The 19,306-nt window shown below is 42.4% G+C and overlaps 1 protein-coding gene across 2 annotated transcripts in view; it reads left to right on the plus strand.

Moving 5' to 3' along the window:
- The window catches only part of APLP1 (amyloid beta precursor like protein 1), a 41,029-nt gene that overhangs the window by 12,737 nt on the left and 8,986 nt on the right, over positions 1–19,306 (plus strand). For both annotated transcript variants that reach the window (XM_072155130.1, XM_072155129.1), the window contains exons 2-8: positions 9,957–10,106; positions 11,549–11,678; positions 12,709–12,821; positions 12,947–13,119; positions 14,210–14,382; positions 18,991–19,112; positions 19,222–19,296. In XM_072155130.1, the coding sequence (XP_072011231.1) occupies positions 9,957–10,106; positions 11,549–11,678; positions 12,709–12,821; positions 12,947–13,119; positions 14,210–14,382; positions 18,991–19,112; positions 19,222–19,296 (936 nt within the window). The remainder of the gene's footprint in view (positions 1–9,956; positions 10,107–11,548; positions 11,679–12,708; positions 12,822–12,946; positions 13,120–14,209; positions 14,383–18,990; positions 19,113–19,221; positions 19,297–19,306) is intronic.

The following is a 19,306-nucleotide window of genomic DNA, read 5'->3' on the forward strand; positions in this document are numbered from 1 at the left end:
ACACCCCTGATATATATACCTCACATATACCTCCATCATACACCCCTGACACATACCTCACATATACCTCCGATCTACACCCCTGACACATACCTCACATATACCTCCATCATACACCCCTGACATATACCTCACATATACCTCCATCATACACCCCTCACATATACCTCACATATACCTCCATCATACACCCCTCACATATACCTCACATATACCTCCATCATACACCCCTGACATATATACCTCACATATACCTCCATCATACACCCCTGACATATACCTCACATATACCTCCATCATACACCCCTGACATATACCTCACATATACCTCCATCATACACCCCTCACATATACCTCACATATACCTCCATCATACACCCCTGACATATATACCTCACATATACCTCCATCATACACCCGACATATACCTCACATATACCTCCATCATACACCCCTGACATATACCTCACATATACCTCCATCATACACCCCTGACATATATACCTCCATCATACACCCCTGACATATACTTCACATATACCTCCATCATACACCCCTGACATATACCTCACATATACCTCCATCATACACCCCTGACATATACCTCACATATACCTCCATCATACACCCCTGACATATACCTCACATATAACTCCATCATACACCCCTGACATATACCTCACATATACCTCCATCATACACCCCTGACATATACCTCACATATACCTCCATCATACACCCCTGACATATATACCTCACATATACCTCCATCATACACCCCTGACATATACCTCACATATACCTCCATCATACACCCCTCACATATACCTCACATATACCTCCATCATACACCCCTGACATATACCTCACATATACCTCCATCATACACCCCTGACATATACCTCACATATACCTCCATCATACACCCCTGACATATATACCTCCATCATACACCCCTGACATATATACCTCACATATACCTCCATCATACACCCATCACATATACCTCCATCATACACCCCTGACACATACCTCACATATACCTCCATCATACACCCCTGACATATATACCTCCATCATACACCCCTGACATATATACCTCCATCATACACCCCTCACATATACCTCACATATACCTCCATCATACACCCCTGACACATACCTCACATATACCTCCATCATACACCCCTGACATATACCTCACATATACCTCCATCATACACCCCTGACATATACCTCACATATACCTCCATCATACACCCCTGACATATATACCTCACATATACCTCCATCATACACCCCTGACATATATACCTCACATATACCTCCATCATACACCCCTGACACATACCTCACATATACCTCCATCATACACCCCTGACATATATACCTCACATATACCTCCATCATACACCCCTGACATATATACCTCACATATACCTCCATCATACACCCCTGACATATACCTCACATATACCTCCATCATACACCCCTGACATATACCTCACATATACCTCCATCATACACCCATCACATATACCTCCATCATACACCCCTGACACATACCTCACATATACCTCCATCATACACCCCTGACATATACCTCACATATACCTCTATCATACACCCATCACATATACCTCCATCATACACCCGACATATACCTCACATATACCTCCATCATACACCCCTGACATATATACCTCACATATACCTCCATCATACACCCATCACATATACCTCCATCATACACCCCTGACATATACCTCACATATACCTCCATCATACACCCATCACATATACCTCCATCATACACCCGACATATACCTCACATATACCTCCATCATACACCCCTGACATATACCTCACATATACCTCCATCATACACCCATCACATATACCTCCATCATACACCCGACATATACCTCACATATACCTCCATCATACACCCCTGACATATATACCTCACATATACCTCCATCATACACCCCTGACATATATACCTCACATATACCTCCATCATACACCCCTGACATATACCTCACATATACCTCCATCATACACCCCTGACATATACCTCACATATACCTCCATCATACACCCCTGACATATACCTCACATATACCTCCATCATACACCCCTGACATATACCTCACATATACCTCCATCATACACCCCTGACATATATACCTCACATATACCTCCATCATACACCCCTGACATATACCTCACATATACCTCCATCATACACCCCTGACATATACCTCACATATACCTCCATCATACACCCCTGACATATACCTCACATATACCTCCATCATACACCCCTGACATATACCTCACATATACATCCATCATACACCCCTCACATATACTTCACATATACCTCCATCATACACCCCTCACATATACTTCACATATACCTCCATCATACACCCCTCACATATACCTCCATCATATACTCCTGCCTTTATCAGGTACCTTTATACCTATAGGATGCACCAGTGTAGTGTTGAAATGTGAAATCAGCTGCGACTAACATATATACAATTATATGTAGGTTTTAATTACATTATTATAATATTTATTTTACTCTTTATTTGTTCTCCATTATGTTTTGGAATGATTCTTATTTCTATACTTCTTCCTGCATGTGTTGTGATGTTATTGAGGGAAGCTGAGGTCAGCCGCTCGGGGAGACGCAGAGATGACACCATGTATATATATATATATAGAGGTAGGCGACAGATGCTGTAATAACCAGGGAGCGGCAGCACGTACAATGGTTGGGGCTCTGCTCGTGGGGTGGGAAGGTGTCAGTCAGAGGAAATCTGAAAAACATGTTGTGAAGACGAGACGGAGGGATGAAAGGCGGAGAGCGAGGAAATCGAGAGGCCCAGGAATATGAGATGAAAACAGCAGATTTGGGGCTGGGAGGGCAGGAGCCAGCGGAGGTGAAGGGGAGTGTAGGCTGGACGAGGGGGGGGGGGGACGAGGAAGAAGCAGGATCAACCTTCACATCCATTTGGGAAGAGGTTGTCATAGCAACAGAGAAAGATAGAACATCTCCACCGGGAACCCGTTACCATGACAGCTTATCTCCGAAAATCAGCGATAGAAACTGAGAATGTGCAGGCCGGGGACTTAGACCGGGAGATGGGATGATGAGGAGTCTACAGGGTATTTCTATTGTATCCGGTGAGGCCCAGACGCTTTACCACTCGCTCCACAACATGGCTGACACCGGTGACCTTGACTGAGGCACTCACAGACCTTCGGCTTTGAACCAGCACTAATATTCCTGCCTCATATCCCCAGGGTAGTCACATGTGCAACTCGCTTATAACAAGGGGGCGAGACTAAGTAATAGCAGCCGCAAAATGGGGCAGAAATTACGGATCATAACAATGGGCAGGACACAATAGTATCATCCACAATAATGGGGAAGGAGGGACAATAAGGGGGAATGGAGGACAATAAGGGGGAAGGAGGGACAATAAAGGGGACAATAAGGGGCAAGGAGGGACAATAAGGGGGAAAGGGGGACAATATGGGGGGGGGACTCAAAAATCTGCTTATAAAAAGGATCAAGTAACAGTAGCCAAAAAAAGTCCACAGAACTAAAAAAAAAAAAAAAAACTGTCCACAACAATCGGGGGAACTCAATAATATCAGCCATAATGGGGGGGGGGGGGGCAAAACTCAAACATACCGGTCCCAATGAGAACAATAATCAAAAATAGTGATCACATCAATCAGTGAAACACAATAATTTCAGCCAGAATAGGTGGTGGGACACAAAAATAATAGTCACAACAGGGGGCGGAACTCAAAAATTCCAGCCGCAATGAGGGAAGAATTCAAAAATACTGGGGGAACTCATTAATATCAGCCATAATGGGAAGCGGGACTCTAAAAATGTTGGTCACAAGTAAAGCAGAACTCGCAAAGTGGTGGGGAGGGCGTCTCAAAAATAACAGTTATAACAGGGAGAAGAACTTAAAAATACTTCTCACAATGAGACTGGTAATCAAAAATACTCGTAACAACATTTGGGGCAACTCATTAACCCCTTAATGACAAGGCCTGAAAAGGCTTTAATGAATGTAGAGGTTTAAGGGACATAAGTTCTAATCAGTGAGACACAATAATTTTAGCCAGAATAGGAGGTGGGACCCAAAAATAACCATCATAATAGGGGTCAGAACTCAAAAATTTCAGCCATAATGAGGGGAGAACTCAAAAATACTGGTCACAACAATCAGTTAGACTCAAGAATATCAGCCATAAATAACACTGATCACAATGGGGACAAAACCGAAAATTTTCGGGTTATTATAATGGGGCGGGACTAGGTATGGCCGCCAATTTTTGGCTTGTGTTGAACAATTCTATGTGATAATAAAAGGGTTTCGGGTTGAATTTGAGGTGTAATGTTACCCGCGTCCCACCGTCCAGTGTGGTGGGAGAAGCAGAGTGTGGAATAATCTGCTTTCTATTTTTACCTATTACTATTTCCCTCCATGACAAATGACTGGTGATATCTTATCTTCTGGCAGCCCTGCCCCCCTCCATACTCACACATCACTATCTGACTAATAATACGGAGGAGGAGGAGGAGGGAATGCGCTTCAAAACAAAATATGAGTCTAGAATTATAAAAAAAATATACATAATGTTTTCCCTTTCCAGATATAGACATGATGGGGGAGATTTATCATAAGTCTCTTAGAGCAGAACTGTTCAAGTAGCCCATGGGAACCAATCAGAGCTCAGCTTTTATTTCCCCACAGCTGTTTATAAAACTAAAGCTGATCTCTGATTGGTTTCCATGGACAACTAGAACAATTTTACCTCAGAAATTTGAAGATAAATCTCCCCCAGAGACTTATTATAGTTGCCCATGGCAACCAATCAGAGCTCAGCTTTCAATTCCCCACAGCTGTTTATAAAATTAAAGCTGATCTCTGATTGGTTTCCATGGACAACTAGAACAATTTTACCTCAGAAATTTGATGATAAATCTCCCCCTTGGATTTTATGTGAAGAAGCAATAGAACAGCGCCTCTGGTGGTCATATTTAGCATGGACATTGAGATATGTTCTGAGACAGATCAGGACATGTAGAAGTCTATTGATAAAATATATGAAGAAAAAATCCTTTTATTAATATTTTATATAGAGAGACCAATATGATACCACCAATAGTATTGTCTGTCTGGGCTTTAGTTATACCGCCATGCAAAGCTTTATAGTGAACACATAAGAAGGGCTATGCTGGCCAGTGCCTAGAATATGTTGCCATATGGTACCTACGTTATACTACCATATAATGAACATGTGTATCACCCAGTGCCTAAATAATAATGCTATAGGGCCTACATTATACTACCATACAATTAACATATACACCACCCAGTGCCTGAATAATACTGCTATAGGGCCTACATTATACTACCATACAATTAACATATACACCACCCAGTGCCTGAATAATACTGCTATAGTGTTTACTTTATGCTAGAATGCAATAAATGTGTGTACCACTAAATAATGTTCCTAAATATGGCGCAATGGAGAGGAGGAGGGGTGACCCTTGCCCAATCTATAGAAATGCTCAGGGTATGGACCGTACACGGGGAAACAGAGGACATGTCCTATCTTTTTCCCCGTGTACGGAGTGGTATGTGGCACCGTATCCCTCCTAGCAGCCATTGCCGTCTATGGGCTTGCGGCGGTACATACGCCCCCCATACGGTCGTGTGAATGCAGCCTAATATAGCTGTAGGGCCTTCATTATACTTCCATACACTAAACACATGTACCACACAGTGCCTAAATAATACTGCTATCGGACCTACATTATACTATCATACAATGAACATACATACCACACAGTGCCTGATTAATACCTTCTATAGGACCTACATTATACTACCATACACTGAACATACACTCAGCGGCCACTTTATTAGGTACACCTGTCCAACTGCTCGTTAACACTTAATTTCTAATCAGCCAATCACATGGCGGCAACTCAGTGCATTTAGGCATGTAGACATGGTCAAGACAATCTCCTGCAGTTCAAACCGAGCATCAGTATGGGGAAGAAAGGTGATTTGATGCCTTTGAACGTGGCATGGTTGTTGGTGCCAGAAGGGCTGGTCTGAGTATTTCAGAAACTGCTGATCTACTGGGATTTTCACGCACAACCATCTCTAGGGTTTACAGAGAATGGTCCGAAAAAGAAAAAACATCCAGTGAGCGGCAGTTCTGTGGGCGGAAATGCCTTGTTGATGCCAGAGGTCAGAGGAGAATGGGCAGACTGGTTCGAGCTGATAGAAAGGCAACAGTGACTCAAATCGCCACCCGTTACAACCAAGGTAGGCAGAAGAGCGTCTCTGAACGCACAGTACATCCAACTTTGAGGCAGATGGGCTACAGCAGCAGAAGACCACACCGGGTGCCACTCCTTTCAGCTAAGAACAGGAAACTGAGGCTACAATTTGCACAAGCTCATCGAAATTGGACAGTAGAAGATTGGAAACGTTGCCTGGTCTGATGAGTCTCGATTTCTGCTGCGACATTCGGATGGTAGGGTCAGAATTTGGCGTCAACAACATGAAAGCATGGATCCATCCTGCCTTGTATCAACGGTTCAGGCTGGTGGTGGTGGTGTCATGGTGTGGGGAATATTTTCTTGGCCCCTTGGTACAACACCACAGCCTACCTGAGTATTGTTGCTGCCCATGTCCATCCCTTTATGACCACAATGTACCCTGTAACATCTGATGGCTACTTTCAGCAGGATAATGCGCCATGTCACAAAGCTGGAATCATCTCAGACTGGTTTCTTGAACATGACAATGAGGTCACTGGACACAAATGGCCTCCACAGTCACCAGATCTCAATCCAATAGAGCATCTTTGGGATGTGGTGGAACGGGAGATTCGCATCATGGATGTGCAGCCGACAAATCTGCAGCAACTGTGTGATGCCATCATGTCAATATGGACCAAAATCTCTGAGGAGCTTCCAGCACCTTGTTGTATCTATGCCACGAAGAATTGAGGCAGTTCTGAAGGCAAAAGGGGGTCCAACCCGTTACTTGCATGGTGTACCGAATAAAGTGGCCGGTGAGTGTATACTACCACACAATGAACATACAGTATATACCACACGGTGCCAATATAATACTGCTATATTGTTTACTCTATGCTAGCCTGCAATGGATGTGTACAACTACTACACAACTAATACAACTATAGACCCTACAAAATATGATTCTGCCATAAAGATAAAGTATGTCAGTTCCCACATAATCATGCTATAGGGTGCCCATATGATATTGCTATATTACACGACACACAACACTGCCATACAATGAATAAATGTATCATAGCGTGCCCAAATTATACTGCTATAGTGCATATAGAATAACGTCATGTAGTGCCTATATGATACCGTGTACACCAGCAGGAGGCATCAGTGCTGTAATGTAGTTCAATAATACTAGTATAAATAATACTGCCGTACACTGTCCATATTACAGTTCTCACTACATACAGCTCTATTGCATCCCTATAGTAGTTATATAATGCTGCCATACACTGTCTACATGATAGCGCCATACTGTGCACTGCGCTCTCACACTTCTCTCCCAGTCTCTGCTGCTGTTATATAACAGTTTATCTCCCTCAATAATAATGATTGTTTCCTAAAATAATGCCAGGCCGCGGCCGCCTGCTATCTAGGTCGCCCCCCGCCCGCCTCTAATCTGCAATAATCATTATTTTCATTTTTCCAATTTCTTTAAGTGGCTGCGGGCGGATAAATCTCGTCCTCGCTGTCGATATATTCACGGGATTGCGATTATAAGAGGAGATTTTTTTACTGTATTTTTACATCACACAATAGATGGGGGGGGGGATGGTTTGTAGTAAGACAATGGCCTAGATTTATTATTAGGGAGGCAAACTGCACTGCGTGCCTCACTGATGCCTCACTAATGTGCAGCGCGCACGCGGTCTTCAATAATCTGGCGCTCCCTGCCTGCGCCAATCGCGATCCACTTCATAGATACCTGTACAAAGCAGAAAACTGGCAAATGCATTACTACATGTGTATTCTACTGCCAGGAAGAACTAGCAGAGGGACGTGACATCACTGTATTATAATGCAACTTTATACACTACCTACACATTTAGGTGGGTACAACCAGTGCTGGTGTCATTTGTAAGGATCGTCTGCGCTAGGACCCTGCTCGTCACCATCTTTGGTTTATGGTGTAAAACCAGATCCTGAGAAAAACCCACAATGTAGCCATGTCATTACTGACTGCTATACGTGACAGGCTGAGCTATATGTACCAGCCGAGCGTGTCACATCCCATCAGTGTCATGTTATATCTGACTGCAGCCCTGTAATACTCCTATAATACCCATATGCCCAGTGTCGGACTGGCCCACCAGAGTACCGGAGGATCCTCCTATGTCAATATATTCACTACCATACTCCTATAATACCCATATGCCCACTACTATACTCCCTATAATGTCCATATGTTCACCACTATACTCCCTCTAATACTCCTATAATACCCATATATTCACCACTATACTCCCTATAATACTCCTATAATACCCATATATTATTCACTACTATACTCCCTATAATGTCCATATGTCCACCACTACACTCCCTCTAATACTCCTATAATACCCATATATTCACCACTATATTTCCTATAATACTCCTATAATACCCATATATTTACCACTATATTTCCTATAATACTCCTATAATACCCATATGTCCACTACTATACTCCCTATAATACCCATATATTATTCACTACTATACTACCTCTTATACTCCTATAATACCCATATATTCACTACTATACTCCCTCTTATACACCTATAATACCCATATATTCACTACTATACTCCCTATAATACTCACTATAATCCACCTATAATGTCAATATATTCACTACCATACTCCTATAATACCCATATGCCCACTACTATACTCCCTATAATGTCCATATGTGCACCACTATACTCCCTATAATACTCACTATAACCCTCCTATAATGTCCATATGTCCACTCAATGTAATGGTCCCTGCCTTACAGCTATAATGTACATACAGTCTGTTCATTATTATACCCCCTGTAATATTCCTATAATGTTCATATGTTAACATTAATACTCCATATAATACTCCATGTATTATACTCCTATAATGTTAAAATTCTTACTTTCATTCTCCCCATATTACTCCCTATAATAGTTGTGTAATCCTCCCTGTAATACCCCCTAATGCTCTCAGTAATACCTCGTGTAATTCTCTGTATACTACATCTATAATGGCTCCTACCCAAACCCCGGCAGTTGTACCTATAATATATCGTACATATAATACCGCATATCATACTTGTTTAATAATAAAACAATGTAATATTCTCTAAAATACACTTACAATACCCAGTGTAGTGCTCCTGTGTCTATAATATTCATCCAATACCTCTGGGAATCTTTCCTGTAATACCTCCTCTGTAGTCTTACTATTAGTACTCGCTATAATACTCCCCTGTACTACTCTTTATACTACACCATGTAACCCCCTATAATGCTTCATGTAATAAGCCGCCTAACACCCTGTATAGTGCCCCCAGTACTTGCTCTAGTACCCCACTATAATACCGCTCATAGTACTCTCTCCTACAGATGATCATACACTAACCATCAGAGGTGTAACTAGAAGCTGATGGGCCCTGGTGCAGAGTCTGTGCCGGGCCCCCGACTATAATGTATGGTTTATAGTAATAGACTTCTCATATGGGAAAGTGACACCATAAGGGCTCCCTAAACCTCTTGGGCCCAGCTGCCCCCCCCCCCCCCCCCACTAGTTATGCCCCTGCTAACCATGTTCTCTCCTGTCTCTGCAGAGCATCGCAGCATGGCGTCCACAGTTGGCGCTGTTCTGTGGCCGGGTCCCCCTTCACATGGATCTCATGAGAGGAGAGTGGGTGGCAGATCCTCGAGGAGTACCCAGCTGCCCCGGGAGCAACGAGGAGATACTACAGTACTGCCGGCAGGTGAGTAACACCATGTATCCAAGCCTTCTATGTGTGATACGGGCTGCTGAGCCTGTGTATCTAAGCCTTATATGTGTCATACTGTGTGCTGAGCCTGTGTATCTAAGCCTTATATGTGTGATACTGTCTGCTGATCCCCTGTATCTAAACCTTCTATGTGTGATACAGTCTGCTGAGCCATGTGTCTAAGCCTTCTATGTGTGATACTGTCTGCTGGGCCCATGTATCTAAACCTTCTATGTGTGATACAGTCTGCTGAGCCATGTGTCTAAGCCTTCTATGTGTGATACAGTCTGCTGAGCCATGTGTCTAAGCCTTCTATGTGTGATACAGTCTGCTGAGCCATGTGTCTAAGCCTTCTATGTGTGATACTGTCTGCTGGGCCCATGTATCTAAACCTTCTATGTGTGATACAGTCTGCTGAGCCATGTGTCTAAGCCTTCTATGTGTGATACAGTCTGCTGAGCCATGTGTCTAAGCCTTCTATGTGTGATACAGTCTGCTGAGCCATGTGTCTAAGCCTTCTATGTGTGATACTGTCTGCTGGGCCCATGTATCTAAATCTTCTATGTGTGATACAGTCTGCTGAGCCATGTATCTAAGCCGTCTATGTGTGATCTGCTGAGTCCATGTATCTAATCTAATTACATGTGATACTGTCTGCTGAGCCTATGTATCTATGTGTTTCATGTGTGATACAGTCTGCTGAGACATGTATCAAAGCCTTCTATGTGTGATCTGCTGAGTTGAGTATCTAATCTTATGAACTGCAATACAGTCTATTGAGCCATGTATCTAAGCCTTCTATGTGTGATACTGTGTGCTGAGCCCCTGTATCTAAGCCTTATATGTGTGATACAATCTGCAGGCCATGTATCTAAGCCTTCTGTGCATGATACTGTGTTCTGAGCCTCAAAGCTTTGTATGTGTGATACAGTCTGCTGAGCCCATGTATCTAAGCCGTCTATGTGATACTGTCCCCCTCTGCTGAGCCATGTATCTAAGCCTTCTATGTGTGATGCTGTGTGCTGAGCCTCTGTATCTAAGACTTCTATGTGTGATACAGTCTGCTGAGCCATGTATCTAAGCCTTCTATGTGTGATACAGTCTGCTGAGTCCATGTATTTCAGCCTTCTGTGTGTGATACTGTATCCTGAGCCCCTAAGCTTTGTATTTGTGATACAGTCTGCTGAGCCATGTATCTAAGCCTTCTATGTGTGATGCTGTGTGCTGAGCCCCTGTATCTAAGACTTCTATGTGTGATACAATCTGCTGAGCCATGTATCTAAGCCTTCTATGTGTGATACAGTCTGCTGAGTCCATGTATTTCAGCCTTCTATGTATGGTACTGTATTCTGAGCCCCTAAGCTTTGTATTTGTGATACAGTCTGCTGAGCCCATGTATCTAAGCTTTCTGTGTGATACTGTCCCCCCTGTTACAGATGTATCCGGAGCTGCAGATCACAGGGGTGACAGAGGCGGCGCAGCCGGTCACTGTGACTAACTGGTGTCAGAAGCAGAAGCCCGAGTGCAAGCGCCGCCTCCATATTGTGGTGCCCTATCTCTGTCTGGGTGAGTCTCCATTCACTGACGGCAAGCAGAGATCTTGCTGAAACATAATATTTGAAGGGGATGTGTCAGAAGTTTTGACCATGCAAGAAAAGCAGACAGTGTTAGATACTTATATGCCCTGTCCTCACACTGCTGTGCTCTGAGCTCTCTGCATTCAGCTGCTCTACACCTCCCTTCTGCTGTAGCATTCATGACAAATTTGTGACTAACAACATACACAAAGGTCTGATTACACATCCCTCCGATACTATACCTAACGCTTTGTGCAGAGAGCACAGTGCACAGCAGTGTGAGGACACGCCCCAGTGCACATAGTGAAGCTACAATCCTGGAATATAAATCCACATTTCACAGTCCTGCTGCTACTAACATACCCAATGGAATGATTACACATCTCTCCAGGGACAATACTTTCTGCAGAGAGCACAGCAGTGTGAGGACACCTGAAGAGGCTACAATCTCAAAATATAAATCCATAAATCTCAGGCCTGCTGCTACAAACAACATACACAAAGGTATAATTACACATCTCTCCAGGGAAAAAACATAACAACGTCTGCACAGAGCACAGCAGTGAGAGGACACTACAGTCCTGGAATATAAATCAATATATCACAGTCCTGCTGCTACTAACAACACACACAAAGGTTGTATTGAACTAACAGCTAACACTGTGAGCAGACAGCACAGTGCACAGCAGTGTGAGGACATGTACCCAGTGCAAAAAAGAAATGCTACAATCCTGGAATATAAATCCATATTTCACAATCCTGCTGCTACAAACCACATACATAAAAGTATGATTACTCATCTCTGCAGGGAAAGAAAACTAACATTGTCTGCAGATAACACAGGTCACAGCAGTGTGAGGACATGTGAAGAAGCTATAATCCTGGAATATAAATCCATATTTCACAGTCCCGCTGCTACTAACATCATACAGTGGCTGCAGTCTGCATGGTCACACCTGCTGACAGTCTCCTCTATGTTATTATGGGATGTTACTATCACTCTGTTTCTCCTTTGGCAGTGAATGAGTTTGTCAGCGACGCTCTCCTGGTCCCGGATCGATGTCGCTTCCTGCACCGCGAGCAGATGGACGTATGTGAGAGCTACCAGCACTGGCACGAGACAGCCCGCGCGGTGAGAGAGACTCCACACCACACCATATGATTGTATCGCCAGCCGCTATGTCACTGATGAGATGGCACGAGGCAGGCACAGGCTTCCCTCACACTCACCATGTACTGTGTCTCCCCCGTCCCCAGGCCTGCGCCGCAGAAGACCTCGATCTGCACAGCTATGGGATGCTGCTGCCCTGTCACCCAGAAAGATTCAGAGGGGTGGAATACGTCTGCTGCCCAACTCGCACGCCCCACCCTGTGGAGCCCACCAGGGGGCAACCTGTCACCGAGCTGGAGCCACAGGACCCAGACAGAGGGTAAGAAAGATAGATGATTCCCTGCTAAGTAGTATTGTCCCTTGTTAGTAGCAGCAAGACTGTGAAGTATGGATTTATTTTCCAGGATTGAAGCTTATGGGGGCTGTGTCCTCACACTGCTGTGGTCTTAGCTCTCTTCAGCTATTGTTTGGTATTTTCCCTGGAGATCTGTACTAATCATATCAGTGTGTGTTGATAGTAGCAGCAGGACTGTGAAATATGGATTTATATTCCAGTATTGTAGTTTTTTTGGGGGGGGGGTGTCCTCACACTGCTCTGCTCTTAGTTCCTTGCAGACAGTGTCAGGTATTGTCCCTGGGTAGCAGAGTAATTATAGCTTTGTGTATTTTGTTAGTAGCAGTGGGACTGTGAAATATGGATTTATATTCCAGGATTGTAGCTTTTTTGGGGGGTGCCCTCACACTACTGTGCTCTTAGTTCTCAGCAGCCAGTGTCAGCTCTTGTCCCTGGGGAGCTGTATAATCTGTCTATTTTCTTAGTAGCCACAAGACTGTGAAATATGGGTATACATTCCAGGATTAAAGCTTATGGGGGCATGTCCTCACACTGCTGTGCTCTTCGTTCTCTGCAGCAAGTGTTAGGTATTGTCCCTGGAAATCTGTATGACCCTACATTTACAGTTAGTAGCAGCAAGGCTGTGAAACATGGATTTACATTTCAAGATTGTGGCTTTTGGGAGCATGTCCTCACACTGCTGTGCTCTTAATTCACTGCAGCATGTGTTAGGTATTGCCTCTGGAGATAAATGTAATCATACCTTTGTGTATGCTGTAAGTAGCAGCAGAACTGTGCAAAATCCTGTGAAGGACTGTAGCTTCTCCAAGTGCACTTGAGGGGCTGTAGAGCAGGTCAGTGAATAGAGCCCAGAGCACAGCAGTGTGAGGACATTACAATCCTGGAATATAAATCCATATTTCACAGTCCTGCTGCTACTAACAACATGTATGATTACACATATCTCCAAGGACATTACCCAAGTGCCTATATAATAGAGTAGCAGGGGTAACACTGGTGACATACAGGGGGCGCTGTGGGGCTCGGGGTAATCTTCTTTGCTCTCCTCCACCAGGGATGACGTTGAGATTGAAGATGATTCTGTGGACATCATTGATGACGGAGTAGAGGACACTGCAGGGGCCAGTGAGGACCAGCACCCGCCCGTATGGGATGATTATTTTGTGGGAAACGGGGAAGAAGAGGAAACGACCAGCAGCGCGCCCACCCTCCCGCCGGAGGTCAAAGGTCAGACACTCCTATTCCCTTACATTTTGTATGGCGGTATTATTTAAGTACTGTACATTACTTGTATATGGGGACTTAGTGATGCTCTTGTGTATTCGCTGTATGGTAATGTGTTATAGGCACTGTATGGCGGTATTATGTAAGCACCATATGACAGTATTATATATATCTCACTGCTCCTGAGATGTAGACTGCAGGCAACGTGTGACGTTATATCAGTGTTGTACTGGCATTGTATGGTAGTATTATTGTATCACACTGTTTTGATGCTACGCCACCAGGCACATGTGTAGCCATATGTTATTTTTTCTTATTTAGTCGACACGGTTTGGTCATATTAGTTCGGATTTACTGTATGTGGCGCTATTATTTAGACACTTGTGAGAGGTCTTATTAAAGCACCATATGGCACCATAAAAGCACTGGTGTGGTGGTATTATTTTTGTACAGTATATTACTATTATAGCGACATTGTGTGGTGGTTTTATTTTTGCACAGTATGGTGCTATTATGGAGCCACTGTGTTTTGGTGATATTATTTTGCACAGTATGGTACTATTATAGAGGCGTTGTGTGGTGGTATTATTTTTGCACAGTATGGTGCTATTACAGAGGCACTGTGTGGTGGTATTATTTTTGCACAGTATGGTGCTATTACAGAGGCACTGTGTGGTGGTATTATTTTTGCACAGTATGGTGCTATTATGGAGGCAGTGTGTGGTTATATTATTTTTTGCACAGTATGGTACTATTATGGAGCCACTGTGTTTTGGTGATATTATTTTGCACAGTATGGTGCTATTACAGAGGCACTGTGTGGTGGTATTATTTTTGTACAGTATGGTGCAATGATGGAGGCACTGTGTGGTGGTATTATTTTTGCACAGTATATTACTATTATGGAGGCACTGTGTGGTGGTATTATTTTGCACAGTATGGTGCTATTATGGAGCCATTGTATGGTGGTATTATTTTTGTACAGTATATTACTATTATAGAGGCACTGTGTGGTGGTATTATTTTTGTACAGTATGGTACTACTATGGAGCCACTGTGTTTTGGTGATATTATTTTGCACAATATGGTGCTATTATGGAGCCATTGTATGGTGGTATTATTTTTGTACAGTATATTACTATTATAGAGGCACTGTGTGGTTGTATTATTTTTGCACAGTATGATACTATTATGGAGGCACTGTGTGGTTGTATTATTTTTGCACAGTATGGTACTATTATGGAGACACTGTGTGGTGGTATTATTTTTGTACAGTATGATACTATTATAGAGGCACTGTGTGGTGGTATTATTTTTGCACAGTATGGTGCTATTAAGGAGGCCTTGTGTGGTGCTATTATTTTTGCACAGTATATTACTATTATGGAGGCACTGTGTGGTGGTATTATTTTTGTACAGTATGGTACTACTATGGAGCCACTGTGTTTTGGTGATATTATTTTGCACAGTATGGTGCTATTACAGAGGCACTGTGTGGTGGTATTATTTTGCACAGTATGGTGCTATTATAGAGGCACTGTGTGGTGGTATTATTTTTGTACAGTAAATTACTATTATGGAGGCACTGTGTGGTGGTATTATTTTGCACAGTATGGTGCTATTATGGAGCCATTGTATGGTGGTATTATTTTTGTACAGTATATTACTATTATAGAGGCACTGTGTGGTGGTATTATTTTTGCACAGTATGATACTATTATGGAGGCACGGTGTGGTTGTATTATTTTTGCACAGTATGGTACTATTATGGAGGCACTGTGTGGTTGTATTATTTTTGCACAGTATGATACTATTATGGAGGCACTGTGTTTTGGTGATATTATTTTGCACAGTATGGTGCTATTATGGAGGCACTGTGTGGTTGTATTATTTTTGCACAGTATGGTACTATTATGGAGGCGTTGTGTGGTGGTATTATTTTTGTACAGTATGGTACTATTATAGAGGCACTGTGTGGTGGTATTATTTTTGTACTATATGGTACTATTATGGAGACGCTGTGTGGTGGTATTATTTTTGTACAGTATGGTACTATTATGGAGGCGCTGTGTGGTGGTATTATTTTTGCACAGTATGGTACTATTATGGAGGTATTGTGTCGTGGTATTATTTTTGTACAGTAAATTACTATTATGGAGGCATTGTGTGGTGGTATTATTTTTGCACAGTATGGTGCTATTACAGAGGCACTGTGTAGTGGTATTATTTTTGCACTGTATGGTACTATTATGGAGGCATTGTGTGGTGGTATTATTTTTGTACAGTAAATTACTATTATGGAGGCACTGTGTGGTGGTAGTATTTTTGCACAGTATGGTACTATTATGGAGGCATTGTGTGGTGGTATTATTTTTGTACAATAAATTACTATTATGGAGGCACTGTGTGGTTGTATTATTTTTGCACAGTATGATACTATTATGGAGGCACTGTGTGGTTGTATTATTTTTGCACAGTATGGTACTATTATGAAGCCACTGTGTTTTGGTGATATTATTTTGCACAGTATGATACTATTATGGAGGCACTGTGTGGTTGTATTATTTTGCACAGTATGGTACTATTATGGAGGCGTTGTGTGGTGGTATTATTTTTGTACAGTATGGTACTATTATAGAGGCACTGTGTGGTGGTATTATTTTTGTACTGTATGGTACTATTATGGAGACGCTGTGTGGTGGTATTATTTTTGTACAGTATGGTACTATTATGGAGGCACTGTGTGGTTGTATTATTTTTGCACAGTATGATACTATTATGGAGGCACTGTGTGGTTGTATTATTTTTGCACAGTATGGTACTATTATGAAGCCACTGTGTTTTGGTGATATTATTTTGCACAGTATGATACTATTATGGAGACACTGTGTGGTTGTATTATTTTTGTACAGTATGGTACTATTATAGAGGCACTGTGTGGTGGTATTATTTTTGTACTGTATGGTACTATTATGGAGACGCTGTGTGGTGGTATTATTTTTGTACAGTATGGTACTATTATGGAGGCGCTGTGTGGTGGTATTATTTTTGCACAGTATGGTACTATTATGGAGGCATTGTGTGGTGGTATTATTTTTGTACAGTAAATTACTATTATGGAGGCACTGTGTGGTGGTATTATTTTTGCACAGTATGGTACTATTATGGAGGCACTGTGTGGTGGTATTATTTTTGTACAGTAAATTACTATTATGGAGGCATTGTGTGGTGGTATTATTTTTGCACAGTATGGTACTATTATGGAGGCACTGTGTGGGGGTATTATTTTTGCACAGTATGGTACTATTATGGAGGCATTGTGTGGTGGTATTATTTTTGCACAGTATGGTACTATTATGGAGGCATTGTGTGGTGGTATTATTTTTGCACAGTATGGTACTATTATGGAGGCATTGTGTGGTGGTATTATTTTTGCACAGTATGGTACTATTATGGAGGCACTGTGTGGTGGTATTTTTGTACAGTATGGTGCAATGATGGAGGCACTGTGTGGTGGTATTATTTTTGCACAGTATGGTACTATTATGAAGCCACTGTGTTTTGGTGATATTATTTTGCACAGTATGGTGCTATTATAGAGGCGTCGTGTGGTGGTATTATATTTGTACGGTATGGTGCTATTAAGGAGGCATTGTGTGGTGGTATTATTTTTGTACAGTATGGTACTACTATGGAGCCACTGTGTTTTGGTGATATTATTTTGCACAGTATGGTACTTTTATGGAGGCACCGTGTAGTGGTCTTATTTTTGCACAGTATGATACTATTATAGAGGCACTGTGTGGTGGTATTATTTTTGCACAGTATGGTGCTATTACAGAGGCACTGTGTAGTGGTATTATTTTTGCACAGTATGATACTATTATGGAGGCATTGTGTGGTGGTATTATTTTTGCACAGTATGGTACTATTATGGAGGCACTGTGTGGTGGTATTATTTTTGCACAGTATGATACTATTATGGAGGCACTGTGTGGTGGTATTATTTTCGCATCGTATGGTACTATTACAGAGGCATTGTGTGGTGGTATTATTTTTGCACAGTATGGTACTATTATGGAGGCACTGTGTTTTGGTGATATTATTTTGCACAGTAAATTACTTTTATGGAGGCACTGTGTAGTGGTATTATTTTTGCACAGTATGGTGCTATTACAGAGGCACTGTGTGGTGGTATTATTTTGCACAGTATGGTACCATTATGGAGGCATCTTGTAGTGGTATTATTTTTGCACAGTATGGTACTATTATGGAGGCAACTTGTAGTGGTATTTTTGCACAGTATGGTACCATTATGGAGGCATCTTAGGGTACTGCTATGGAGGCATTGTGTGGTAGCTTTATTTATGCACCATATGCTACAATTACTTAAGCAGTGTGTGAAGGTATTACCGTATGTATCAGCAGTATGATACTATTATGTACGCTCTTTGTGATACTGTGTGGCACAGTATGATAATATTGCTTAAAGGGCTGGTACCAAGTTTGCAAGTTATCCATATTCAGTACACGTTCCTGATAATCACATGTATCAATAACGCGTACAGGTCAGAGAAAGACCTAAAAAAATAGTAACTTTGGTTTCCCCAGTTTCTCGGCCCACTGATGGGGTGGACATCTACTTTGAGTCACCACGTGATGGATCTGAACACGCCAACTTCCTGAGGGCCAAAATGGAGCTGGAGGAGAGACGTATGAAGCAGATCAATGAGGTGAGCGGAGGACGATAAAAAAACGAGTAAAATAAAATACAGCGCCCTCATCTGTTCTGCTCAACTGTGCCAAGGAACATGGATGACTTTCTAAACATTGGACTTCCAGGTCATGAAGGAGTGGGCAGAAGCAGATAACCAAGCCAAGAATCTACCCAAGTCTGACCGGCAAGCACTGAATGAGGTATGTAGTG

This window comes from Engystomops pustulosus, chromosome 6 (assembly GCF_040894005.1).
Source record: "Engystomops pustulosus chromosome 6, aEngPut4.maternal, whole genome shotgun sequence".
NCBI lineage: Eukaryota > Metazoa > Chordata > Amphibia > Anura > Leptodactylidae > Engystomops > Engystomops pustulosus.